General features: G+C 67.5%; 2 protein-coding genes across 2 annotated transcripts; one reads left to right on the top strand and one right to left on the bottom strand.

The window, feature by feature from the left end:
- The first annotated feature begins 253 nt into the window (after positions 1-253).
- On the top strand, positions 254-3,535 carry AOC1 (amine oxidase copper containing 1). Its single transcript, XM_085226768.1, has 5 exons — positions 254-290; positions 910-2,480; positions 2,573-2,861; positions 2,941-3,073; positions 3,161-3,535. Exons 2-5 carry the CDS (start codon positions 932-934, stop codon positions 3,434-3,436), a joined length of 2,247 nt encoding a protein of 748 aa, XP_085082894.1. The 5' UTR covers positions 254-290; positions 910-931; the 3' UTR covers positions 3,437-3,535.
- A 134-nt stretch (positions 3,536-3,669) lies between these two features.
- KCNH2 (potassium voltage-gated channel subfamily H member 2) lies at positions 3,670-25,887 on the bottom strand. Its single transcript, XM_085226766.1, has 15 exons — positions 25,225-25,887; positions 24,020-24,250; positions 21,145-21,309; positions 19,292-19,729; positions 17,951-18,165; positions 9,864-10,289; positions 8,456-8,843; positions 7,772-7,971; positions 7,446-7,698; positions 7,174-7,367; positions 6,881-6,980; positions 6,529-6,807; positions 5,749-5,935; positions 5,427-5,601; positions 3,670-4,660 (listed from the first exon to the last, which is right to left on the bottom strand). The coding sequence occupies exons 1-15, from the start codon at positions 25,298-25,300 to the stop codon at positions 4,496-4,498; spliced, it is 3,492 nt and encodes a 1,163-aa protein (XP_085082892.1). The 5' UTR covers positions 25,301-25,887; the 3' UTR covers positions 3,670-4,495.
- Between the last annotated feature and the right edge of the window lie 420 nt (positions 25,888-26,307).

Here is a 26,307-nt window from a genome sequence, read left to right as displayed (position 1 = left end):
CCCCCTCCGCATGCAGCGTGACCAGGACAAAGCCACGGGCATGAGTGGGACAGTCCCGTGCCTGTCCCCACCGTTATCTCTCCTGAACCTGGAGTTTGATCACGGAAAGGCCATAAAGAGTGCAGTTCCTGGCGGGGAGGGGCGGGTGGGTGTTGTGTCCCTCCCCATTGGCACCGCTGCTGCTGAACCCTGCAACCCCGCTCCGGCCTTGACCCGGGGGGGTGGAGGAGCCGGGGGGGCGGCGAGGGCGGGATGGGGCTGGGAACGGGGCAGAGCGGTACCCACGAGAGGTGAGTGAGGGGAGCTCAGAGGGGCTGCCTTTGGGTGCCGGGGGGGTGAGCAGTGGGTTGGGGGGCTCAGCTTGCGGGGCTGCCCCATGTCAATATTGCAGCCTTCTGTCTGCATGTTTTGGGGCAATGAGGAGCTCCACAGGAGAAACCCTGTCCCACAGAGCTGCAGCTTTGACACCCTTTTCTTGGGCATCCCCCCTGGGCTGTTGTACACATTGTGACCCCCCCCCAGCCCCACTGCTGCTGCTGCTTTTGGCTGCCCCATCCCCACGGATATCACTGCTCTGTGCAAACCACTGCTGTGCGTTGGGCACGTCACTGCTCGGGCACTGCTCTGCGAGCACAAGCACCGGACCCCTGGGACCCTTCCACCCCGTATATTGCATGAGCACGGGGACCCTTGTGGGCTGGGGGGTGGTGCAGCTGTGGGCACAACACCGGCCCTGCAGGCTGGGACCTTTGCCACGCAGAGCACAGCTTTGGGCTGGGGGAGAGGAATCCCAGCTCTGCGGGGCGGTGCTGGGTGGGGGTCCCAGAGGAGGTGGAGCACCTCGAGGCCAAGCGGTGTGCGATGCGGGGCTGGCACTGGCACCGCGCTCCCATCACACCCCACGCCCAGGCTGTGTCCTCAGGTGCCCGGGATGATGCATCTGCTCCGCCTCACCTGGGCGCTGGCCACGCTGTGCCTGGTGGTGGCCAACGCCGACCGCACGGCCGCACCGCCGGACAAAGCCTCCATCTTTGCCGACCTGACGCCGGTGGAGCTGCACGCGGTGCGCGATTTCCTGCGGGGCCGCCCGGAGTTGGGGCTGTCGGCACAAAGCGGGGACACGCTGGCTCAGAACACGCTGTTCCTGGTGGAGCTGCTGCCCCCCACCAAGCGGGCGGCTCTATGGCACCTGGACGGCGGCGGCCCCGCGCCCCGGCGCCAGGCACGAGCCGTCATCTTCTTCGGGGCGCAGGCGGAGCCCAACGTCACCGAGTTCGCCGTCGGGCCCCTTCCACGGCCCCGCTCCTACCGCCCGCTGCGCCTCAAGGGCGGCCACACCGCACCTTTCGCCGCACGGCCGATGACGATGCGGGAGTACGAGCTGCTGCACCGCGCGCTGGTGGCGGCCACCGAGCCGCTGTACCGCCTGCTGCGAGAGACCTCCGGCTTCTGGTACCACAACTGCACCCAGCGCTGCCTCACCTTCTCCGACATCGCGCCCCGCGGGCTGGCGCCCGGTGAGCGCCGCACGTGGTTCATCCTGCAGCGCTTCGTCGAGGGGTATTTCCTGCACCCCGTGGGGCTGGAGCTGCTGCTGGACCACCGCGACCCCGACCCGCGCCGCTGGGCGGTGCAGAGCGTCTGGTACAACGGGCGCTACTTCTCCAGCCCGCAGGAGCTGGCCGAGCGCTACGAGCGCGGCGCGCTGGTGGTGCCGCAACTGCCCGACCCCGCGGCCCCGCACCTCTTCTCCACGTACATCCCGCGCGGCCGTTTCACCACCGGCACCACCACCGAGGTGCACGGGGCCAAAGTGTGCGAGCCGCAGGGCCGGCGCTACCGCCTGCGTGGCAACCGGCTGGAGTACAGCGGCTGGAGCCTGGCCTTCCGCCTGCGCTCCTCCGCCGGCCTGCAGCTCTTCGACGTGCGCTTCAACGGCGAGCGCGTGGCCTACGAGGTGAGCGTGCAGGAGGCCATCGCCTTCTACGGCGGAGACACGCCGGCCGCCATGCAGACCAAGTATCTGGACGCCGGCTGGGGCATGGGCTCCGTTACCTACGAGCTGGCGCCCGGCGTCGACTGCCCCGAGGTGTCCACCTTCCTGGACGTGCACCACCTGTACGACAGCGAGGGGCCGCGACGCTTCCGCCGTGCGCTCTGCGTCTTCGAGCTGCCCACCGGCGTCCCGCTGCGGCGGCACTTCGACAGCGACTTCCGTGGGGGGTTCCAGTTCTACGCAGGGCTGGAGGGGCACGCCCTGGTGCTGCGCACCACCTCCACCGTCTACAACTACGACTACATCTGGGATGTGCTGCTGTACCCCAACGGCGTGCTGGAGGCCAAGGTGCACGCCACCGGCTACATCCACGCCACCTTCTACACGCCGCGGGGCCGCCGCTACGGCAGCCGCGTGCACAGCCACGTGCTGGGCAACGTTCACACGCACCTGGTGCACTACAAGGTGGACCTGGATGTCGCAGGTGTGGCTGCAGGCGCTGGGAACGGGGCTGCTGCGCGGCACTGGGGGTCCTCCAGTGCTGCTGTTGGCAGCTGACAGCCTCTCCGCTCGCAGGCACCGGCAACAGCTTCGAAACGATGGACGTCAGCTTCGAGAACATCTCCAACCCGTGGAGCCCCGGCGCACGCGTGGTGCAGCCCTGGTTGCGCCGGCAGCCGCGCCGCACGGAGCGCCAGGCCGCCCTCCCGCTGGGCGCCCCGCTGCCCCGCTATCTGCTCTTCTCCAACCCGCGCCAGCGCAACCGCTGGGGCCACGCGCGCAGCTACCGCATCCAGCACCGCTCACACGCCGGGCGCGTGCTGCCCCGCGGCTGGAAGGAGGAGAAGGGCGTCGCGTGGGGCAGGTGGGGCCGGGGGCCGGGGGGTGCAGAGCCCCATGCGCCGCCTCAGGGCTGACGCTGTCCCCGACCCCCCACCCCCAAGGTACCACCTGGCCGTGACACGGCACCGCGAGAGCGAGGCGTCCAGCAGCAGCCTCTACAACCAGAACAACCCCTGGGAGCCCGCTGTCAGCTTCGAGAGCTTCATCCGCAACGATGAGAGCATCGAGGATCAGGTGATGAGGGGAGAGGGCTGCAGGGGGGGGGGCTGCTGGGGTCCCAGTACCACGTGCTGCACTGATGGCCGCTACCCCTCTGTGCAGGACCTGGTGGCCTGGGTGACAGTGGGATTCCTGCACGTCCCGCACGCCGAGGACATCCCCAACACGGCCACCCCTGGTAACAGCGTCGGCTTCTTCCTGCGCCCCTTCAACTTCTTTGACGAAGACCCATCGGTGGCGTCGCACGGTGCCGTCATCGTGCGCCCGCAGGACCCCGACTTCACACGCCTGGAGGTGCAGCGTTGGACCCCTGACAGCGCCGGGCCCTGCGTGGCACCAGAGCCCTTCTCCTACAATGGCACCTACTGGCCAGTGTGAGCACAACGGGGGGGCTCAGGTTGTGCCTCCCGTGCCGCCCTCTGATCTGTGGGGCTGCACAGACGGGGCCCCCGATGCTGCAATATTTCATGGTTCCGACATCGGCAGTCATCCTATGGCTTTTGTGTCCTTACAGGGCCGTGTGTGCCCACGCATCCCCCCATGGTGCTCTGCTCCCCCAGCCGGGGGTCCCCAGCTGTGCCCCCCAGCTCTGAGCGCACCGCACACACACAGCAGTCCTCGGTCCGCTTTATTGGGGTGCGGGACGGGGGCTCCTACCGCAGAAGGCGACATGCAGGGCGGTGTAAAAAGGCTGGGGGGGGGCACATAGAGACCTACGGGACAACGGCACGAACACGGCACGCACGTTGGGGGGCTGCAGGGGGACCCTGCCCGTGCCCCCCAGCCCTCCCCACCACATTGTGCGTGCGGCGGCACAGCGGGACCTCCCCCAACCCCTGTGCCGTGGGGAGGGAGCGCGGGGAGGGGACGACGCCGGAGCCACGCGCTGCCCCCCGGCGGCCCCATGGCAGACAGACAAGGACACGCGCTCACCCCACGCCCGGAGAACACGCGTGTTTGCACCCTGCACACCAGGAGCACACCCAGACACACGCGGCGTCGCCGTAGGGGCAAGCACACGGACACGCGGCCCCACGTGTGCACAAAGCAGACGGGGCAGAGGGCCGCGGCTCGCAGACGGACGCGGACACGCACGGCGCACACAAAGACACGTGTGCATCAGACACATCTGCGCACGAGGACAGGCATGTGCGTCGGACAGGTGTGCGCACACGGAAATGCACACACGCACACCGCCCCGCTCCCCCGTCCCCCCGCTGCAGCACTATGGGGAGGAGAAGGAGGAGGAGGAGGAGGAGGAGGATGAGGAGGAGGAAGGGCGAGAGCAGCCCACACCCGCTGCCACCGGCCCGGCCCGGGGTTAGGCCAGCTAACGTGGGCGCAATGTCCGTGGGGACGGCAGCCGTGACCCCGGCGTCCAGGGGACGGGGTCCCGCGTCCGTGGGTGGGGGTCCCGACCCCGTCCCGCGCTGCCCCCTAACTGCCGGGATCGGAGCAATGTCTGTGCAGCGGCTGCGCGGGAGGCAGCGGGCCGGGCAGCGAGCGGCGGCGTGGGGACGGCTCCAGCAGCAGCACCACGTCGGGGGGCGGCGGGGGACCCCCAGCGCCGCGCAGCTCTGGGGGCACTGGGAAGCTGGGAACCTGAGGGAGAGAGCGGAGTGAGGGGATGCGGGGCACCGGGATGGGGTGTGCGGTGGGACCCCCGGGTACGGGCTCTATGGGGTATGGGAGAGAGCGGTGGGGCTGGAAAATGGGGCATGAGAGAGGGGCTGCCCCAAACCTGGGGGGCTCAGCAATGGTCCCGGCTCACCGTGAGGCTGCAGGATAGGGCATAGCAGAAGGGGTACCCCAAACCTGGGGGCTAAGGAGTCACTCCAGCTCACTGTGGGGAAGGTTAGGGTTAGGGAATAGGACATGGGACAGGGGCTGCCCCAAACCTCGGGGGCTTAGCAGTGGCCCCCCTGCTTTCCAAACAGCTGGAAGATGGGGTTCAGAAAAAGGGTTACCTCCAATGTGAACTACTCAGCTGTGTCCCCAGCTTGCTGTGGGGCTGGAAAATGGGACAGGAGAGAGAAGCTGCCCCAAATTTGGGGGGTCAGGTGTCACCCCAGCTCACCATGGGGAAACAAGAAAACGGGGCCTAGGAGAAGGGCTGCCCCAGACCTGAGGGGCTGGGCACTGACCCCAGCTCACCAGGGGGCATAGGAGCAGGGCTACCCTACACTGGGGGGCACAGGAGTGACTCCAGCAGGGTGTGGGGCTGAAAGATGGGACACAAGAGAGGGGCTACTCCAAATCTTGGGGTCTCTGCAATGGTGCTGGCTCGCCACAGAGCCGGAAAATGGGGCACAGGGAAAGGAGCCGCCCCCAGACCTGTGGGATTGCCCCACACTTTGGGGGTGCTCACCTGAGAGAGCGGCTGGATGGGGGTGATGGGGAGGATGGGCTGCAGCGGGCACGGGGGGGGACCAGGAGGCTGATGAGGGGATGACACCGTGCTGTAGGCAGGGGGCACGAGAGCAGCCTGGCGCTGCAGCAGCTGCATGATGGAGCTGATGTCCGCCGCCATCCGCGTCTCCAACCTGCAGGCAGACAGTGATGGGGCATGCAGGGGGCTCCCTACTATAGGGCACTGCTTATAGGGTGGTGGGATCCCCGGCAGACCCCCCGATCGCCCCCTTGGGGGCAATCGGGGGGTCTGCTGGGGGTCTCACCACCCCCTAAGGTACCTATTGAGCTGCTTCTGGAGGAGGTCAAGGCGCATCTCCACCTCGGAGCGCTGCCGGCGAGTCATGGAGGGCATTGGGATCCCAAGGGCTGCGTGTGCAGGGATGGTGCAGCGGGGCAGTTCCTGGTACTGCCTCCCCCGGCTCTCCCCCCAGAAGCTGAAGATGTTGGAGACCCCCGAGAAGGCTCCTTGGGGGAGAGGGAAGGGGGAAGGATCGGTGTGGTGTGGGTGGTGTCGAGGGAGGAAGGGATGGGATGGGGGAAATGGGGATGCAGAAGGAATAGGGAGGCAGGAGCACAGGATGTGGGGATGCAGAAAGGAGAAGCTGGGGGGATGCAGGAGCTGTATGAGAGGTGGAGATGCAGAAGGAATGGGGATGCAGGACCATGAGATGTGGGGATGATGCAGAAAGGAGGAGGTACGGGGATGCAGGAGCTGCACGAGGGATGGGGATGTAGAAGGAATTGGGGGTGTAGGACCATGGCAGGGGGATGCAGGAACATGGGTGAGGAGAAGGAAGGCAGGAACATGGGGATGCAGAAGTATGGCGGGGGAGATGCAGGAGCATGGGAATGCAGAACCAATGGGGAAGTAGAATCGTGATGAGGGATGCAGGAGCAGGAATGTGGCAGCATGGGGAATGGTGATGCAGGCGAAGCAAGGATGCAGGAGCATGTGGGAGAAATGAGGGTGCAGGGCAGGAGATGGGGCTTTGGGAGATGCTCTGCCCACGCGGAGCAGGAAGCAGAGAAGTGAGAACCCCCCCACGCCCCGTCCCCACCTGAGAGGGGGTTGCACATATCACTGCCCTCGCGCTCCTCAGTGTCGGTGGCTGTGGGGGCTTCACCTCCGGGCCGGGGGCTGCGGAAGGGTGAGAGAGCGGCAGCCCCCGGGGCGGGTGCTGGGTGCTCATCCTCATCGCTGGATGGGGAGCTGGAGGGCGAGCTGCAGTGGCATGGCTCCCATTCTGCTGGCCCCCGCGGGGCTCCCGGTGCCTGGCAGCCCCTGCTCAGCCGCACTGCCTTCTGCCCACCGCGCGGCTCCCCGGCGGCCTCCGCATCTGAGGGGGGACACACAGAGGGGTCGTGCACCCCTCGGGGACCCCACACCCCCCGCATGCCCCCACCCCTCACCTTTCTCTGTGCGGCGGCGGAAGGAGAGCTTGCGTTTGCGCAGGCGGTTGAAGCTGCTGTCCAGTTCATCGCTGCCCGGGGAACCGGGGATCATGTTGGTCTGCAGGAGGGAATGGTGAGGGGGTGGGGCTACGGACCCCCACGGCTGTGGGGAGTGGGCTATGGCACAGCGACGGGAGCACGAGGCACCATCCGGCAGTGCCACGTCCCCATCGGCGCCGCGGAGCCACATCCCAGCCACATCCCTGTGGTGCCCCCTCCCACCTCCACCCCGCAGCTGCCCCCTCCCTCACATCACGCAGGTTGAAGGTGATCTCCAGGCTGGACCAGAAGTGGTCGGAGAACTCGGGGTACATGTCCAGCACCTCCAGCAGGTCCTCACGGTGGATCTTGTGCAGGTCGCAGTAGGTGAGTGCACGCACGTCGGCGTTGGACTTCCCCGGCCGTGCGTACAGGTTCAGCGGCTCCCCAAAAATGTCGTTCTTCCCTTGGGGAAGGATTGGGGTGCGGGGTCAGCCCACGGCGGGGACACGCGGCCACGTCACCCCCCCGGGCCAGGGCTCACCCAGGATGGCCACCACCACATCCCCACGCAGGATCTCGATGGAGCCACGCGAGATGAAGTAGAGCGCAGTCAGCACGTCGCCGGCGTGCACCAGCGTGTCCCCGGGCGGAGCGTGCGTCGTCTTGAACTTCATGGCCAGGGCACGCAGGCAGCCCTTGGTGGCTCCCTTGAAGGGCTTGCAGTTCTGCAGCAGGCTGCGGTTCAGGTGCAGGCAGATGTCGGCCTGCAGGCACTCGGGGAAGCCCTTCAGCACCTGCGGGGAGGGGGACGCGGTGTCACGGCGTGGCTCGGGTGGCAGCGGGTGCGGCGGGGCCGGCGGCGCTCACCGCGTTCATGTCGATGCCGTTGGTGTAGGACCAGGCGTGCTGGAAATACTCCTCCAGGCGCTGGCGCAGAGGGTTGGGGATCTGGTGGAAGCGGATGAACTCGCGGACGCGCAGCATCTGCGTGTGGTAGCGCGCCGTGCCCGAGTACAGCCGCTGGATGATGGCCGACACGTTCCCAAAGATGCTGGCGTACATCAGGGCTGAGTGGGGTGAGGAGCAGTGAGGGCACGGGGTGGTGGACAGGGGCGCCCCACAGACCCTACCCCGCAGGGGGACCCACATGCGGACACGTGTGCGCACACAGCGGGTTCTGCACGTGCCCACACGTTGAGTTGGGAATGGTGTTGGGTTGGGGGCAGCACTCATGTGCACGCTCACAGCTATGCTCAGACAGACAGACGCAGGATCCGCAGCACAGCCACACACAGAATCATAGAATGCCTTGGGTTGGAAGCGATCTCAAGGATCAGGAAAGCTCCAACCCCCCAGCAACGCAGGGCCACCAACCTCCACATCTCACAGCAGCCCAGGCTGCCCAGGGCCCCATCCAACCTGGCCTTGAACACCTCCAGGGATGGACGGGGATCCACAGCCTCTCTGGGCAGCTGTTCCAGCACCTCCCCACTCTCATAGGAAAGAAACACACACGTGTTCTGCCCCCTGTGCATCCCCCCCCGCACTCACAGCCGATGAGCATGACACAGATGGAGAAGATCTTCTCCGAGTTGGTGTTGGGCGAGACGTTGCCGAAGCCGACGCTGGTCAGGCTGCTGAAGGTGAAGTAGAGCGCCGTGACGTACTTGTCCTTGATGGTGGGGCCGTACAGGGGGTTGCTGTCGTTCAGAGGCTTGCCGATTTGGTCGCCCAGCGAGTGCAGCCAGCCGATGCGCTGCCCCTCCACGTTGCCGATGGCGTACCAGATGCAGGCCAGCCAGTGCGCGATCAGCGCGAAGGTGCACATCAGCAGGAAGAGCACGGCTGCCCCGTACTCAGAGTACCGGTCCAATTTGCGGGCCACCCGCACCAGGCGGAGCAGCCGCGCCGTCTTCAGCAGCCCGATCAGTGTGGTGGTCTGTGGGGGGGGCACCGAGTGCTGCGGGACCCCCACGGGAGGCCAGAGCCCTAGGTCCCAGCTGCTCTCCGGGCACAGAGAATCTGGGCTCTCTGAGTGTCGCCAGTCCAAACCAACTGAACCCTGATCCCATCCCAAATCCAACCCAACCCCAACTCAACCCAACCCAACACCCTCCTCAACTCAACTCATCCCAACCCATCCCCAACTCAACTCTGTCCCCAATTCAACTCAACTCAACTCAAACTCATCCCCAACTCTGTCCCCACCTCAAGCCTTTCCCCAACTCAACCTCATCCCCAGCTCAACTCAACACAATCCCATTCCAAACTCAGCCCAATCCAATCTTGCCTCCAACCCAACACAACCCCAACCCAACCCCATCCCAAACTCAGCCCAATCCAACCCCATCTCCAAATCAACAAACATCATCTCAACCCAGCCTCGTCCCCACCTCAACTCAACCCAACCCTGTCCCCAGTTCAACCCCATTCCAAACTCACTCCACCTAATCCATTCCCATTTCCAACTCAGCCCAATCCAACCCTGTCCCAACCCTGCCCCAACTCAACCCAATTCCATCCCCAACCCAACTTTGTCTCTAGCTCAGCTCAATCCAACCTAACTCTATCCCCCAATCAAACCCATCTCCAGCTCAACTCAACTCAACACAACACTATCACCAATCCAGCCCAACCCAATCCCAACCCCAACCCCAACTCAACCGCATCCCGTACTCAACTCAACCCAACACCATCACCAACTCAACCCAACCCAACCCAATCCAACCCCATCCCCAAACCAGTCCAACCCAACCCTGTCCCCAACTCAACTCAATGCCATCCCCAACCCAACCCCATTCCCTAGTCAACTCAACCTCATCACCAACTCAACCCAACCCAACCCAACCCAACACCAGTCCAACCCAACCCTGCCCCCAACTCAACCCTCCGCCACCCCCAACCCAGCTCTGTCCCCAACCCCTCCTCATCCCCACCGAACGCATCCCCATCCCCACACCTCCTCAGAGCCGGAGCCAAAGATGAGCAGATCGAAGGGGATGGCAGCCACCATGTCGATAAGGAACCAGCCCTTGAAGTAGTGGATGGCGATCTTGGCGGGGTGGCTCACCACCTCCTCGTTGGAGTTGACGTAGGTGGTGCGGAAGTTGATGAGGATGTCGATGATGAACATGATGTCCACGATGAGGTCCACCACGTTGAGGGGGCTGCAGGAGTAGCCACAGTTGTGCCGCTGGGCCTCCTCCTGGTCGTTGAGCAGGAAGGCGGCCGAGTAGGGCGTGAAGATGGCGGTGTAGATGACCAGCAGCAGGATGAGCCAGTCCCACACCGCCTTGAAGGGGCTGTAGTGCAGGATGGTCCATTTGTGGATGCGCGGCGCCTGCAGCTTGTACTCGGGGAGGACGTCGGCACCCAGGGACAGCACCTGGCCGGGTGGCAGCGGCTCAGCGCCCATCCCGTGAGGCAGAACCCCAACCCACAGGCTGTCCTGGTTGGGGCCCCCTCCCCAGTGTGGTGGGATGCGGTGGGATGTAACAGGATGCAACGGGATGCAGCTGGATGCAGTGGGATGCAGCCGGATGTAATGGGATGCAATGGGATGTAATGGGATGCAATGGGATGCAATGGGATGTAATGGGGTGCAATGGGATGCAGTGGGATGCAATGGGATGCAACGGGATGCATGCTGAGAGCAATAGCATGCAGTGGGGCACAGAGAGGTGCAGCGGAGTGCAATTGCGTGGCTGGTGTGCAGGGAAGCTCAGTGGAAAGCAGTGAGGCGCAGCTGGGTGCGGAAAGATGCATTGGGTGCAATGGAGTGCATTGGGGTGCAGGGGAAAGGAGGGGAGCCCTCACCTTGGTACGTCCCTGCCTGCTGAAAGCCCCCCCCTCGCCCCCCTTCCTCAGCACCACCCCCGGTGCTGCCGGTCGGGCTCCATGGAAATGGGGGTGGGGGACGCTTACAATCGCATCCCGCGGGGCATCTGCGCGCGGTGGGGGGCGGGGCAAACCCTGAGCTGTGCCAGCACCTCTCTGACCCCCCGACCTCTTGCACTCCCCGTACCCCCCCAGGCCCGCACAGCCCTGCGGTGGGGTTCCAGGCCAGGGGGTCAGAGGGGGTGGGTACGGCGCGGGGAGCCCCCCCGCAACCCCTCCGCAACCCCTCCGCAGTGCGCGTCCCCGCGTCCCGGCACAGTGCCCGGCAGCTGCGCCCGTCCGTCCCCGTACGGACCGGCGGCACCGCGGGGGGAGGAAGGCTGGAAGCGAGGGGGAGGGCGGCTTTACGTAACCCCGGACCCCGGAGCGCGGTGCGCGGCCCCCTCCTCCATCCCTTCGCTGGTACCCAACGTCCCCCCCAACCCCCCGCCGGACCCAACGTCCCCCCCCGGGTTAACCCCCCCCGTACCTGCCGCTCTCGGCGCTGCCCTCCCGCAGCGTTCAGGCGGGCGCCGGGCATGGGGGGGCCCGCGCGGGGCGGGGGGGGCCCCGCGAGGTCCCGCAGCAGCTGCAGCAGCGCCGCCAGCATCCTCAGCCCGGGGCGCTGCGGGGGCCCCGCGCCCCCCCCCGCACTTCCAACCCCGCACCCATCGCCCCCCGACACCCCCGGCCCGGTGTCTCCCCCCCCCCACGCCGAGCGGGAATTATTGGGGCGGAAATGTTTCCCAGCCTGCCCCGCTGCGCGGCCCCCGCCGCCCCCAGCGCCCGCCCCCCCCCGTTAACCCCTGCGCGGCGGGGGGTTGGGGAAGGATCCCTCCGCTCCCCGCCCGCCGCCACCCCCAGCGGTCCCGGAGCGCTCCTGGCGCCGTGCAAAGCGGGGGGCACCGCTGGGATCCCCCCGTACACGGTCACGGTGTGTCCCTCTCCCCCCCCCCAGTCCGCTGCCACCGCCCTGCGTTGTGTTGTCCCCGGGGCTGCGGGGGGACCTCGGGGAGAGGGGACGTCGCGGTGGAGAGGGGACGTCGCGGTGACAGGGTCGGGGATATCGCGATGGCGACAATAGGGACATCGCGGTGACATCACTGGGGACATCCCGGCGGCAGCATCGGGGATGTCACGGCGGTGACATCATTGGGGACGCGGGGACGGCTCTCTCTGCCCCGCTGCCCCGTGTCACCGCCGCCGCCCACGCGGGGATTTCCCCACCGCCACCCCCGCGTCCCCGGGAGCCGCGTGACGGAGCGCACATGGCGCGTGCCGGGGGGGTAGCGAGGGGGGACGGGAGCTGCGCGTCCCCGCGGTGTCCCCAGGGCGCGGGGTGACGGCGCTGCCCCTGAGCGTCGCGGTCGGGGTCGGGGGGGGGGGGCCGGACATCCGGACCCTCCGCCCCACAGCGCACAGCCGGAGCCGCTGGTGACATCAGCGCACAGCCGGAGCGCTCACCCTCGGGACCGCCGTGCCACCGACACCCATCAGTCACGGTGACACAGTTACGGCGGTGCCGACACGCGGTGACACCAACACCGCCCGGCACGCGGCACCTCGCGCTCGCGGTGACGCGCACCCGACACCTGCGGTGCCACCGGCAGCTGTCACCCCGCGCAGCACCGCGCCGCCTCCGCACCGCCACAAATACCGCAGCGTCGCCACCCGGGGGACAAACGCGCCGGTGCCGGTGGCCGTAGGGACGCCGCACGCCCTGAGCGCAGCCGCCCCGACACCGTCGCCTGCGGGGACGCGACGCGCAGCGCCCAACAGTGGGAGAGGGCGGACGCGCTGCGACCCCGAGCTCTGGGGCCGGATGTGCGGAGCCCGCACTGAGCCCACGGACACGCGGTGTCGGTAGAAGCAGCCCCGAACGACCACCGGCACCGGCACCCAACACGGCGAGCCCGGCCGTGCAGATCCTGCAGGGCCAGCAACGAGCTGCCCACGGCACCCGGCACCTCCAACTCGGCTCCATGCTGCCCCACGGACCCCCACGGGATGCACACACAGATCCCCAACAGCAGTGGCACCCGAACACCCACACGGACCAGCCAGTGTCTGTGGTCCCCAAATGCCCTCTCACAGCCAAGGCACCCACACACCAGTTCCCAAATGTCCTCTCACGGCCCGGCACGCAGACACCGGGCACCGTGGGATGCTCTGCATTGTCAGCAACACCTGACAGCAGGGCAGCCGGCACTGTGGGGACAGTGGCACCCAACACCCAACAACAATACAACACCCAATGGCAGAACAACCCCCAGCAATGGCACAGACACTCTTTATCAGTGCTATGCCCAGCGCCAGCACAGACATCCAACGCCAGCACAGCACCCAACATCAGCAGTTACACACAACCCCCGGCACAGCACCCAATGTCAAGATGACACCCAGCATCAGCACAGCACCCAACACCAGCATAGACATCCAACGTCGGCACAGCACCCAACACTGACCCAGACACCCAACATCAGCACAGACACGCAACCCCGGCACAGCACCCAATGTCAAGACAACACCCAACATCAGCACAGCACCCAATGTCAAGACAACACCCAACATCAGCACAGCACCCAACATCAGCATCACACCCAATACTGGCACAGATACCCAACGCCGGCACAACGCCCAACACTGGCACCAACACCAAGAGCCAACACAACACCCCAAAACATCAACACAACACCCAACAACATCAACACGACACCCAACATTGGCACCAACACCCAACCCTCTCCCGGTTGCCCGACGTTGGCACCACCCAGCACACCCGTCTCCCAGCCCTGGCCGTGGTGATGGCAGCACACCGTGCCGGACTCACCGCGTTGAGCTGCGGCGCAGCGCCCGGCACAGCCGTGCCCGCCATGGGCGATTGGGACGGGGGCACGGTGGGGTGCTGCCCTCAGCACTGCGGCAGCGGGGTGGGATGGCAGCAGCCCCGTGACGGGGTGACGTCCCCATGGGGCGGTGCGTCCCCCCCTCCTGCAGCCGAACCCCCACCCGGTGACGCAGCCGTGGGGCGGCCCCTGGCACGTGCCACATCGGTGAGGAGCGGGCGCTGAGCTCCGAGGGCACCGACGCTGCCTCGTCACTGGGGGCTCAGCGGTGGCACTGGGGGGTGAGGGGTCACCGTGGGGCGGTGATTTCCCCTCTGTCCCCTCGCGGCCCCGGCACAACGTGGGGTTCCGCTCCCGTCGGTCACGGTCCTTTGGGGCCGGGTTGGGAGGCGGGAGGTCCCGAGCGCTCTGAACGTCTCAAACCCGGGATGTTCGGGCACCGGGATGCTCTGCTATCGGGCTGCACTGGGACGCGCAGACATGGGGATGATCAGGAGCCCCCCGCAGCCCCCCGCCCCCCTCTCCTCCCACTCAAGGATCAGCCCCGGGACCCCGCTGCTATCTCGGGGCGCACCCCGGACCCCCCCGCGTTGGGGCTCGGGTACCCCCGGGGGTATCGGCGGATATCGGGAGGGGACAGCGTGGGGACCCCCCGCCCCCCGCCCCGCGCCCGCCGCCCCGCACCCACCTCCTGTGCCACCAAGCTGGAGATGCGCACCGCGCGCCGAACGCGGCCGCTCTTTCTGTCCCCGTCGGGGCGGTCGCCGCCGTCGCGCCCCCCCGGGGTCATGGCCGCTTTCAACGGGGGGGATCGCCGGCCGCCCCCCCGGGGCCCCGCACCCCGCGCTGTCCGTCCGGCGCTGCCCCTCGCTGTGCGGAGCTGTGCGGAGCGCGGCAGATGGAGCGGGGCGGCACGGCTCCCCCCCGGCCCCCGCCCTCCGCCGGGGCTCCATCCCATCCCACCCCCTCCCCCGCGCCGCCCCGCCCCGCAGCGGCCGCAGCTCAGGAGGGAGAGAACGGCAGCGGGAAACTGAGGCACGGGGAGGGGGCGTGGGGGGTCCCGCGGTACGAGTCGGCGTAAGGAAACGCGAGGGGCGGGGGGGGGGCGAGTGAGACGGAGGGGGGTCGAGGAAAGGGATGGACACGGGGAAAGAGGGGGGGAGAGGATGGGGGCGGGGTGGGCACAAGGACAGGGAAAGGGATGAGGATGGGGATGAGGAAGGGGTTTTGTGGGGAAAGGGACGGGAGTGGGGATGGGAATGGGAAAAAGAATGAGGAAGGGGATGGGAACAGGGAATTTGAAAGGGATAAGGATAGGGATGGGCACAGGGAAGGAGGCAAGAAAGGGGACGGGGTTAGAAATAGGGAAGGATAAAGGAATGAGGATGGGCTGGAAACGGATGGGAGCGGGGATGGGATGGAATAGATGGGACCGAAGAAGGGGACGGGAAGGGGACGGGAACGGCTGCCCGCAGCTCCCCACCGCCGCAGGCGCTTCCCGGCACCGCTGCCCCTGGCTGCTGCCCAGCCCCGACGGCGACACTCAGCTCCGCATTGCCAGCGTTGCTGCCCAGAGCTGTCCTCGCATCACCGCCAGCCCCACGGCGCTGCCAGCCCCACACAGACGCACCGCAGGCTCCGGGCACGGCCGCGTTTCCCCCCACGGCACACCGCGCCCCACACCGACCCCATCCCGCAGGAGACCACGCGGTGCCGGCAGCGCCCGTCCCGCAGCCCCCGGGCGGGGGGGTCCGGCCCGGGGGTCCCCGAGCTGCCACGCACCGCCGCCACGCAGCGCCGCAGCCCCCGCGCCCCAACCCCGCGTGTGGGGCGGCCCGGAGCGCGGTGACCTTGACGGGTTTCAGAGGATGCCGTCACTGCGGCTGATTCACGGTGCCACCGCCCGGGAGTCCCGGCCCCCCCCCGGTGCCACACCGGACGGGGGCCGCGCTCGGCTCGGCCGGATGGCAGCGATGCCCGAACACCTCCACCACCACCGCTCCATCATGCGGAATCCGACGGCCAAAGCGAGTCTGCACCCCGCATGCAGGCACCTCCGGCTCCCCCAGTACCCCCAGTACCCCCAGTACATCCAGTACTCCCAGTACCACCAGTACTCCCGGTACCACCAGTACTCCCAGTGCACCCCTCGGCCTCCTCCATCCCGGCCCACCCACGGCTCCCAGCAGCAGCGCTTGCCGTGCCCCATCCCCGCCCCCGGAGCGCAGCCCGGCTGACCCCCCCGCCCCCCCGCCCCACGGCCGCGGGGTGATGCCGGGCAGCGAGGGGGCTGCGGCCGTTCTGCCGTCCATCTGTCCATCCGGCGCCGCAGCTGTCGGCAGGACGGGATTAACGCGGGGGGGGGGAGCAACATCCGCGGCCTCGTCGTTAATTACAGGGGGGGTAATCAGGAGGCGCCGCTCGTTAACGCACCGCGGACCCCCCCCCAGAGAGAGCTCTGCCCCCTTACAGCGCAACCGGCGGGGGGGGCAGAGCCGACAGCAGGGCCGGGGGCTCCCGGGAGGGTCGGTCCCCATCGCCCCGCACGTGGGCCGGCAGGAGCGAGGCCGGGGGAGCCGGGGGGGCCGCGCCGCTCGGGGACCCCAAGCGCACAGCTGCGCCCACCCCGCGTTCCTCCCCCCTCTCCCCGCAGCGGGGCGGGCACGGCCGTCCCTCGGGCCCGCGGCCCCGGCGGCGCTAACTTCATTAACGGGAGCGGGATCAGGGCGTAATTAAGCAGCAGCAGCCGCCTTCGCCCCGCAGCCAGATGGCGGTTACACAACGTGCGAAGGATCAGCGGCGCTGCAGGCGAGGGGTGCGGCACAACCGGCACAGCCGGCAGCGGGCGGCGCGGCACGGGATGGCGCAGCATGGCACGGCATGGCACGGCACGGCATGGCACGGCACTGCATGGCACGGCACTGCATGGCACGGCACTGCATGGCACTGCACTGCATGGCACAGCATGGCACGGTATGGCACGGCATGGGATGGCATGGCACGGCACTGCATGGCACGGCACAGGACGTCATGGCACAGGATGGCATGGCACAGTGCACTGCAGCATGGCACAGTGTGGCATGGCACAGGATGGCACAGCATGGCACAGCATGGCACAGGATGGCACGGCATGGCACGGCACGGCACAGTGCACACTGTGGTGCAGCACGGATGGTGTGGCACGGCACAGCATCACACGGCAAGGTGCAGGACAGCATCACTTGGCACAGCACGAGGGGACACCTCAGAGCCATGGGTTGGGGACATGGGACACATGGGGTGGCAGCGGGTCACCCCATCAGCCCCGGTGTCACCAGCAGCTCCACTTCCAGCATCTCCCCCCCAGCCTCCACTGCCACCCACGGCCTCCAGTGTCAGCACAGAAGGTCCAGCATCACCACGCGAGCTCCAGCATCACCCCATGGCCTCCGCTACAACCACGTGAGCTCCAGCATTCTCCCACCGGCTCCACCATCACCATCAGCTTCACCATCAGCCCGTGACCTCCAGCACGGCCCCACCAGCTCCACCACCATCCAATGGCTTCCAGTGTCAGCACGTAAGGTCCATCATCACCACAAGCTCCAGAATCACCCCCCAGCTTCCACCGCCATCCCATGGCCTCCACCACTACCCCATCAGCTCCACCATCACCCCACGAGCTCCAGCACCACCTCATGACCTCTAACATCACCCATGATCTCCAGTATCACCCCACGGCCTCCACCATCACCACATGAGCTCCAACATCCCCCACCAGCTCCATCATCACCACCAGTTCCACTGTCAGCCCATGACCTCCACTGCTGCCCCATCAGCTCCACCGCCGCCCCGTGACCTCCAGCATCGCCCCACCACCTCCACCAGCACCCCACGGCCTCCAATGTCAGCACATAAGATCCACCATCACCATGTGAGCTCCACCATCATCCCCACCCACTCCACTGCCTCCCCAAGGCCTCCGCCACCTCCACACGAGCTTCAACATCCCCCACCAGCTCCAGCATCACCATCAGCTTCACCATCAGCCCGTGAACTTCACTGCCATCCCATGAGTTCCAGCATCACCCCATGAGTTCCAACATCTCCCACCAGCTTCAGCATCACAATCAGCCCCACAGTCAGCCCATGACCCCCACTGCGACCCCATCAGCTCCAGCATCACCCCATGATATCCAGCATCACCCCACCACCTCCATCACCACCCCTCAGCCTCCAGCGTCAGCACATAAGATCCACCGTCACCAAAAGCTCCAGCATCACCATCAGCTCCCCCATCACCCCATGTCCTCCACCTCCCCGGCCCCACGGTGCCCCCACTCACCTGGGTGACCTTCTCAGTGACGTTGTGCGTGCGGTCCTTCAGTTTGGTGGGGGCGATGATCTCCTTCTCTCCGGATGGGGCCCCCAGGAAGGCATCAGCTTTGAAGTCCACAAAGTTGAGGGTGATCTGCGGGATCCTGCTGATGGCTCGGTACCTCACCAGGTCGGAGTCGGACGTGGAGTTGAGCAGAGTGCTGCGGATGTTGTTCATGGCCCCTGGGTTGGGAGGGCAGAAGAGGGGGACACGCTCAGCCCTCGCCCGCCGCAGCACCGTATCGCTTACAGCTAATGTAATTATTTCCCTCTCCTAATGAGCTTAGCGGCTTAACGAGGCGACGGCCGTCCCCTCCCTTTGTCTCTGGGAGGATGATGGGGCGGGGGTCACATCGGGGCACGATGTGGGCACCATTCATCCCCGATGCTGGGATGCACAGCGGGGCCCAAACCGGTGCCGTGGGCAGCGCAGTGCATTACAGCAACGTCCAACACAGCAGTGATGGGCAACGCTGCTCTGCTAATGAAGCACCGACAGCTGCAGAGCTGCCCGCAGCCTAATGAGCTGCCAGGCCTAACGAGCGCAGCAAGATGTCCTCCTGAAGGTGTGGGGCAGCCAGGAGATGTGGGGCATGTGGATGTGTACGGTCAGATGTGGGGTGTCAAGGTGTAGGGTTGGGTGATGAGGGGGCTTCCAGGTGTGGGGCAGGGAAGTATGGGGCATCCAGATGTGGGCATCCAGATGTGGGGCAGGGAGATGTCAGACATGCAGCTGTGTACGGCCAGATGTAGGATGTCAAGGTTGGAGGCAGGGAGATGTGGGACATGCAGGCATGGGCGTCCAGCTGTGGGGCATCATGGTGTGGGGTAGGGTGACACGGGAGATCCAGGTGTGGGGCAGACAAATGTGGGGCAGGGAGGTGTAGGGCGTGCAGCTGCGTAAGGCCAGATGTGGGGTGTCAAGGTGGGGTGGTGACATGGAATATCCAGGTGTGGGGCAGCCCAGAGACACGCAGATATGTACGGCCAGATGTGGGGTGTCAAGGTGTGGGCCGGGGTGACGTGAGACATCCAGATGTGGGCATCAAGGTGTGGGGCATCAAGGTGTGAGGCGACAGGGGACATCCAGATGTGGGCATCAAGGTGTGGGGTGACAGGGGACATCCGGATGTGGGCCGGGCTGACGCGGCTCATCCAGATGTGGAGCACCCAGACATGGGCCGGGGTGCCGTGGAGCATCCGGCTGTGAGCCGGGGTGCCGTGGGACACCCAGCTGTGACACACGCACGGGGCCGGCCGTGGGACCCACCACCACGGGGCTCCCGTTCCCCGCCGCCCGTCCCCATACCGGTGCTGGCTCCGCGGTGCATTCCGGTCCCGGCGCTGGCGTGCCGGCTGTGGCAGCGCTTCTCCCCGTCTCCCCTCATGGCCTCGATGTCATCCACGGAGGAGGCGCGGCGCACGCTGTGACAGCTCTCCCTCGAGCGGCTGCGCGCCAGGCTGCCGTCGGAGAAGGGCGCGGGGCGAAGGCGCTCGGCGAGGGGCGAGGAGTGGGTGACGGGGGGCGCGGGGGGAGCATCGCCGTCCTCGGGCTCCATCAGAGCCCGCTGGTCCTCGGGCCGCGCGCAGCCCAGGCAGCCGTTGTCCAGAGAGGAGCTGCTCGGCTCGGCGCCGCGCTCGGAGACGTCCACGATGACGGCGTCGGGCGGCTCCGGAGGCAGCGACTGCTTGCTGCCCGACAGAGCCAGCAGGGCCGGCAGCTTCAGGCGGAAGGAGCGGCTGCGGCCTGCGGGGGGAGTGGGGGGGTCACTGTGCCGTGGGGGGGTCACTGTGCCGTGGGGGAGTGGACCTCCCTGCACGGCAGAGCAATGGGGAGCGGGGACCCCCAGCCTCCCCAGGTCGCTGTGCCGTGAGGAACCGTGATCCCTGAGGGTCAGTGTGCCGGGGGGAGCGGAGAACCCCCCCCTCGCAGTGCCGTGGGGGGCAGCGAGCCCTAAAGATCAGAGCTCCGTGGGGGCTGTGACCCCCCCAGTCATCGCGCCATGGGGAACGGTGACCCCTAAAGGTCGCAGCACAGATAGGGCAGGGACTCCCCCCAGGACACTGTGCCATGAAAGGCAGTGAGCCCTAAATGCCGCAGCACGATGGGGGGCAGGGAGCCCCTCCCAGATCGCAGTGCCATCAGTGACCCCTAAAGATCAGAGCTTCATGGGGGCCGTGACCCCCCCAGTCATTTTTCCATAGGGAGCGGTGACAAATAAAGGTCAAAGCATCGGGGTCACTGCCCATCCCAGCGGAGGGCAGTGACCCCTAAATGGCACAGCACAGATAGGGGCAGGGACCCCCCCCCCCCCAGTTCAAAGCACCATGAGGAGCAGTGAGCCCTAAATATCAGAGCTCCATGGGGGCTGTGACCCATCCTGTCATTGTGCCATGGGGAACGGTGACCCCTAAAGGTCACAGCACAGATAGGGGCAGGGACCCCCCTCAGGTCACTGTGCAGCAGGGAATGCTGATCCCGGAAGGTCACTGTGCCATAGGGAGCAGAGGACCCCCCCCCTCCCCAGGTCACAGCGCTACAAAGGTCAGTGACCCCTAAAGGTCACAGCACAGATAGGGGCAGGGATCCCCCCATCTCATTACACCATGGGGGCTGTGACCCCCCCAGTCCCTGTACCATAGGGAATGGTGACCCCTAAAGATCACAGCACTATGTGGGGTGCTGACCCCCCCCCAGGTCACTGTGCCATAGGGAGCAGGGACACCTCCAGGTCACAGCACCATGGAGGGCAGTGAGCCCTAAATATCAGAGCACCCTGGGGCTGTGACCCCCCCAGGTCCCAGTGCCACGGGAGCAGTGACCCTTAAAGGTCACAGTGCCATGAGGGGCAGCGACCCCTAAATGGCACAGCATGAATGGGGGGCAGGGACCCCCCCCAGGTCACTGTGCCGCAGGGAATGCTGATCCCTGAAGGTCACCGTGCCACAGGGAGCAGAGGACCCCCTCCCCCGCCCAGGTCACAGCACCACGAGGGGCAGCGACCCCTAAATGGCACAGCACGAATGGGGGCAGGGATCCCTTCCCCAGGTCACTGTGCCATCGGGCCCCTAAAGATCGCAGCACCGTGTGGGGTGGCCACCCCTCCATCCGGCAGCCCCACGGGGGGCGGTGACCCCTCAGGCAGCGCGGTGGGGCCGCACCTGCCGGGATCCAGGCGCCGGGGGTGACCCAGTGGTTGGTGTCTGCGGGGGGGGAGCGCGGCCGTTCGCTCTCCATCACCGCCTCGAAGTTGAGGATGAACATAATGACGGCTCCATCCTCGTTCTTCACCGGCACCACGTCCACGAGGCACAGGAAGCAGCTGCCTGCGGGGGGTGGGGGGGGAAACTGAGGCACTGGGGGGGCGGGGGGGGCGGATACCCGCAGCCCTTCCCGCACCGCGCCGCCCCCCGACCCGGGGCCGTTCCGTTGCCTGCTTTGTTTTCCGGGAGGGGTCCTCGCAGCCCCCCCCCCCCACCGCTGCGCTCCGAGTGGGCGGCGTCTGTGTGTGTGGGGGGGGGGTGGGATTATCGCCCCCCCCTCCCCACTGACGCCCTAATCCCGGCTGATCCCCCACCCCCACCCACCCCCCCCCTCCGCCCCATCTCTCACCGTGAGGCGGGCGGGGCCCCCCCGGCCTGCAGGGGCTGCGCCTTTTGGCACCGCACGGAGCAGCGGCGATGCCTAAATATGGCCGCGGGCAGCATCGGGCCGGGGACACCGCGGCCCCCCCGTGTCCACCCCGCGTGTCCAGCCCGCCCCGCGCCCGCCCCGCCGCATCCATCCCCGCTGCGCCCGTCCCACCCGTGTCCATCCCACCCGTGTCCCACCCACATACGGCCCCCCCCGCTCCTGACCCACTGCGCTCCCCCCACCCGTGCCCATCCCGTTCCCGTCCATCCCACCCGGCTCCCCCCCCTCCCCCGGTGTCCATCCCCACCCACCGCCTCGGGATGGAGGGGGGCACAGGGAGGGATTGGGGGATGTGAGACCCCCACGAGGGGCGGCTTTGGGCTGCGAGGTGGGGGTCCCCCCGGCACAGCCCCCACGGTGCCACCGCCCCACATCACCCCGACCCACGCAGCCCCCACACGCAGGGTTGTCCCACTGCGGGGGTGGGACTGGGGGGGCCCGCACCTCTCCTAGCAGCACGGGGGTCCTGCAGGCGGTGGGGCTGCAGCCCGGGTCCCTGTGCCCCCACCCCATGGACCCCCACTCTGGATGGAGCAGCACAGCCACACTGGGGGCACCGGGGGGCACCAGGCACCCCCACTACGAGCCGGGCTCCCCCACGTGGCCCTGCGCAGCCCATGCTGTGCTGCCCACCCTGGGCCCCCCCAGCACCGTGGGTACACTGTGGGATGGGGACAACCCAGAAACGCACCACCCACGGCATAGAAGCGCTCTGGGACTGAACCACTGTGGGGAACCACAGCAGCACGAGGTGGGGACGACTCTGCACTGGGACCCCCCAGCACCTGGAGCACACTGACCCCATGTTCACCCTGTGCCAGGGCGGCTGCAGCACGAGGTCATGGCGCAGTGCAAGGACGGCTGCAGCGTTAAGTTCCCATGCAATACAAATGTGGCTGCGCAACAAGGCCACGGTGCAACGTGGGGTATCTGCAGTACGGGGTCATGGTGCAACGTGGGGTATCTGCAGCACGAGGCCGTGGTGCAACACAAGGACGGCTGCAGCACGAGGTCATGCAAAGCAAGGCCGGCTGCAGTGTTAGGTTACTGTGCAATCTGAGGATGGCTGCAGCTTGAGGAGCTGCAGGGGGCTGCAAGCTGCAGGCTGCAGGCATGGCTGCATCTGTGTCATGCTGGGCACTGTGAGGCCGCAGCACAGCAGAGATGTGGGGCCGGAGTCCCACCCCGATGGAGCACCAGGGTTGTGTGCAGGGCCAGGACCCCCCGAGCACACCCACACCAGGGGTGGGGGCATGGCTGGTGGGACAGAGGGGGTCCTGCAGGCTGGGGGCAGAGTTAAAGGCAGCCATTCCCTCTCCCCTTCCGTGCTCTCCAGGCTATAAATACCCCAGGAAGCACCGCGCTCCCCGGGGACACACAGGCAGCTCCGTGCCAGCCGCTCCGGCACCTGCTGTGCGCCCGGGGCACCCGCTGGCCCTGCTTGGTGCCAATGGGGTGACATGGCACAGCACGGCACGGCACAGCATGGCACAGCACGGCACAGCACTGCACAGCATGGCACAGCATGGCACAGCACAACGCAGCACAGCACAGCACAGCACGGCTCAGCACAGCACGGCTCAGCACAGCGGGCGCAGCACCAAAAGGACAGCACCAGCATCCTCCCATCTGCCGAGCACACAGCTGACAGCCAGCACCGGGCAGAGCCAATTAGCCGGGCACTAATGAGCGCTGCTCATCAAGCAGCCGCGTGCCGCCTGCATCCCAGCACCGTGTGGGTCCAAAGTGCACCCGCGGCCAACCCTGCGCTGCAGTGCTGTGCTCTGTGCCTGGCACTGCCAGGACCACGGCTGCCCCATGGCAGGGCTGTGGGGTGGCAGGCTGGCACTGTGCCCCACTGCCCTCGTGCCCCAGTGTCCCACATGGCAGCTGGGAGTCAGAAGTGGGGCTGTGAGCCGCATGGTGGTAACAGCTGTGCTGAGAGCCGGGACACCTGGTGTGGGAGCGCAGGGCCCGGTGTGGGGCAGCCCCACAGCCCCAGCAGGGAACTGACCCTGGAGGCGGCTGCGCCCATGGAGGCAGCGGGCAAACCTCTTTCTGTGGGGGGATCCCAGTGTGGGGGAGCTTGGAGTTCACAGGCTGGGAGTTCGTGCGAACCGAGTCGCTATGGGGAGCTGCGGTGCGGCCGTGCAGTCCCGCATGGACCCATATGGGCAGCAGGCAGCTGGGGGGCACGGTGTCACCCAGCAGTGGGGCAGCTGTGGGGCACACATCTCCAGAATCATTGCCCCAGCCCGACCCACACGTGCCGCACCCCAATCCCCACATGCAGGGGGTGCAACCGCACCGCCCCCCACCTCCCCCCCACGGCGCAGCGCTCACCGTCCTTGCGGTAGAAGCAGATCTCGACCTTGCGCTCCTCGGAGCCCAGCAGTGCCTGGGCAATCTGTGCAGCCGCGCTGCGCTGCGTGCGGGGCCCGTGCAGGAAGTCACAGGTGCAGGGCTTCTGCATGACCTCGGCTCGCGTGTACCCGCACAGCTCACAGAAGCCATCGTTGCAGTAAATCACGGCGCAGTTCTCCACCCGTGCGTTGGCGATGATGAATTTGCGGCCTGGAGGGGGCAGAGGGTGGGGCTGTGGGGGTCTGTCCCGTCCATGTGGCCGTCCAGCCGTCTATCCATCTAGCCACACAGATGTCCTTCCATCCATCCATCCATCCATCCATCCATCCATCCATCCATCCATCCAACCATCCATCCATGCATCCATGTGTCCACGTGTCCACCCATCCATCCATGTGTCCCTCCATCCATCCATCCACCTGTCCATCTGTCCGTCCACCCATCCATCCTCCAACCAAGCCATCCATCCATCCGTCTGTCCATCCATCTCATCTCTGGGGACCACACCATGGCACTGCCCCTCCTCCTCCCCCACTCTGTCCCCAGAGGACCCCATCCCCATCCCCACACTGCTGGCATTACTGCAGCCCGCTGGACCCCCCCGGTATCCCCCACCCAGCCCAGGGCTGCAGCGATGGGGACAGCAGCGTCCCCCACCCACACCTGCAATGTGACACCCGTCCATCCCAGCCCCCCTCCAACCCCACACCCCCACAGATCTCAGACCCTCAGCTGCGCCCCAGTTCCCCCCACGTGCCCCCCAATCAGGCTGCCCACAGACAGACGGACACAGAGATGGGCACACATGGGACCACCGCTGCATCACCCCATGGGAACCCCATGCCCTCAGCCAGAATTGCCCCCCCACACCCCACAGCCACACCGGTCCCCCATGGCTCCCAACCCCTGGCAGCACCCAACGCCCCCCAGCATCACCAACCCCCAAAGCCCCCCAGTATCATCCCCAAAGCCCCCCAGCGTTACCAACCCCCCACTCCCCACCGCAGCTCCAGCCCTTCAACCCCTCCCTCCCCTCCCCAAGGCCCCCAGCCCCACCAACTCCTCTCCCACCTCCCACCCCCTCCGGTCCCCCCAAACCCCCATTTCCCCAACCCCCACCACCCCATCGAGATCCCCCGGACCCCTCCCAAGCCCCCCAGTCCCGATCCCCCCCCCGCACTCACTCTGCCCCTCGAACTTGCGGATGATGGTGTCCAGGAAGGTGTTCTGGGGGGCGACGTGCCCCCTCCGCACCGGCATGGCGCCGGGCCCATGGGCAGCGGCCGCGGCTGCGGGGGGGTGAAGGGGAGGGGGGGGGCGGGGAGAGGTGGGGAGGTGGCCCCGCTCTGCGCCGCTGGGGGTCCGGTGCCCTTGAGCCAAGGACGGGCGGTGCGGGGCGGTGCGGGGCGGTGCGGGCGGGGCCGGGCGGGCGCGCAGGGGTTAAAGCCGAGCCCAGCCCCCCCGCGCCCCGCTCCCCCCCGCCGTTACCCCATGGCTGCGCGGTGCGGGGCGGCGCGCGGGGCTGCGGGTGGCGGTGCGGGTGCCCCCCCCGCCCCCCCCCGTTAGCAGCTCACCGCAGCATCGGCCTTATTTAGGCACGGAGGCGGCCGGCCGGGGGGTGATTTATCACCGCGCCCCCCTCCCTCCCTCCCCGCCCGGCCCGGCGCTTCGCGGTGCGGTTCGGTTCTGCTCGGCCCGGTGCCCCGCAGCCCCCCGCAGCGCCCCGCAGCCCCCCGGCCCGGCTCGGCTCGGCTCGGCTCAGCCCGGCTCGGCCCGACCTCCCCGGGAGCGCTGCGCGCTGACAGCGGAGCGGGGCCGGGGAGGAGCGAGTGCGGCCGCAGCCAATAGCCCCGAAGCCCCCCCGGGGCGGCCCCCCCGGCCCTGCCCCGCCCTCGGGCTCCTCCCACGGCGTCCCCCGGCCCGACACCCCCCCCCTCCCCGGCCTCTCCCGCGTGCGGCGCCTCGCGACCCCCGAACCCCCCCGGCAGCCCCCGATGGGTTTTGCCCGGGCGGGGAGTGTTTTGGGGGGGTGGGTAGGGATGAGGGGCACCGGGAGGGGTCCGTGAGCTGGGCGGGGGGGGGCGGGAGGGTCCGCTTAACGCCCCGCCCCGGCTCCCCCCACCCCCCCCTTGTTTCTGCCGCTGTCCGTGGTGCTGAACCCCCCTCCCCGCCCGCTCGCCGCCCCCCGGAAGGGCGGCCAATAGGGGGCAGCGCTGGGCTGTGATGGACGGCCCGGCCCCGCCCCCTCCCCCCCCCACCACTCACAC

This window comes from Meleagris gallopavo, chromosome 6 (genome assembly GCF_905368555.1).
Source record: "Meleagris gallopavo chromosome 6, MGAL_WU_HG_1.1, whole genome shotgun sequence".
Classification (NCBI taxonomy): domain Eukaryota; kingdom Metazoa; phylum Chordata; class Aves; order Galliformes; family Phasianidae; genus Meleagris; species Meleagris gallopavo.
The sequence above is the reverse complement of the archived record's forward strand: the minus strand, read 5'-3'. Positions and strand labels throughout refer to the sequence as shown.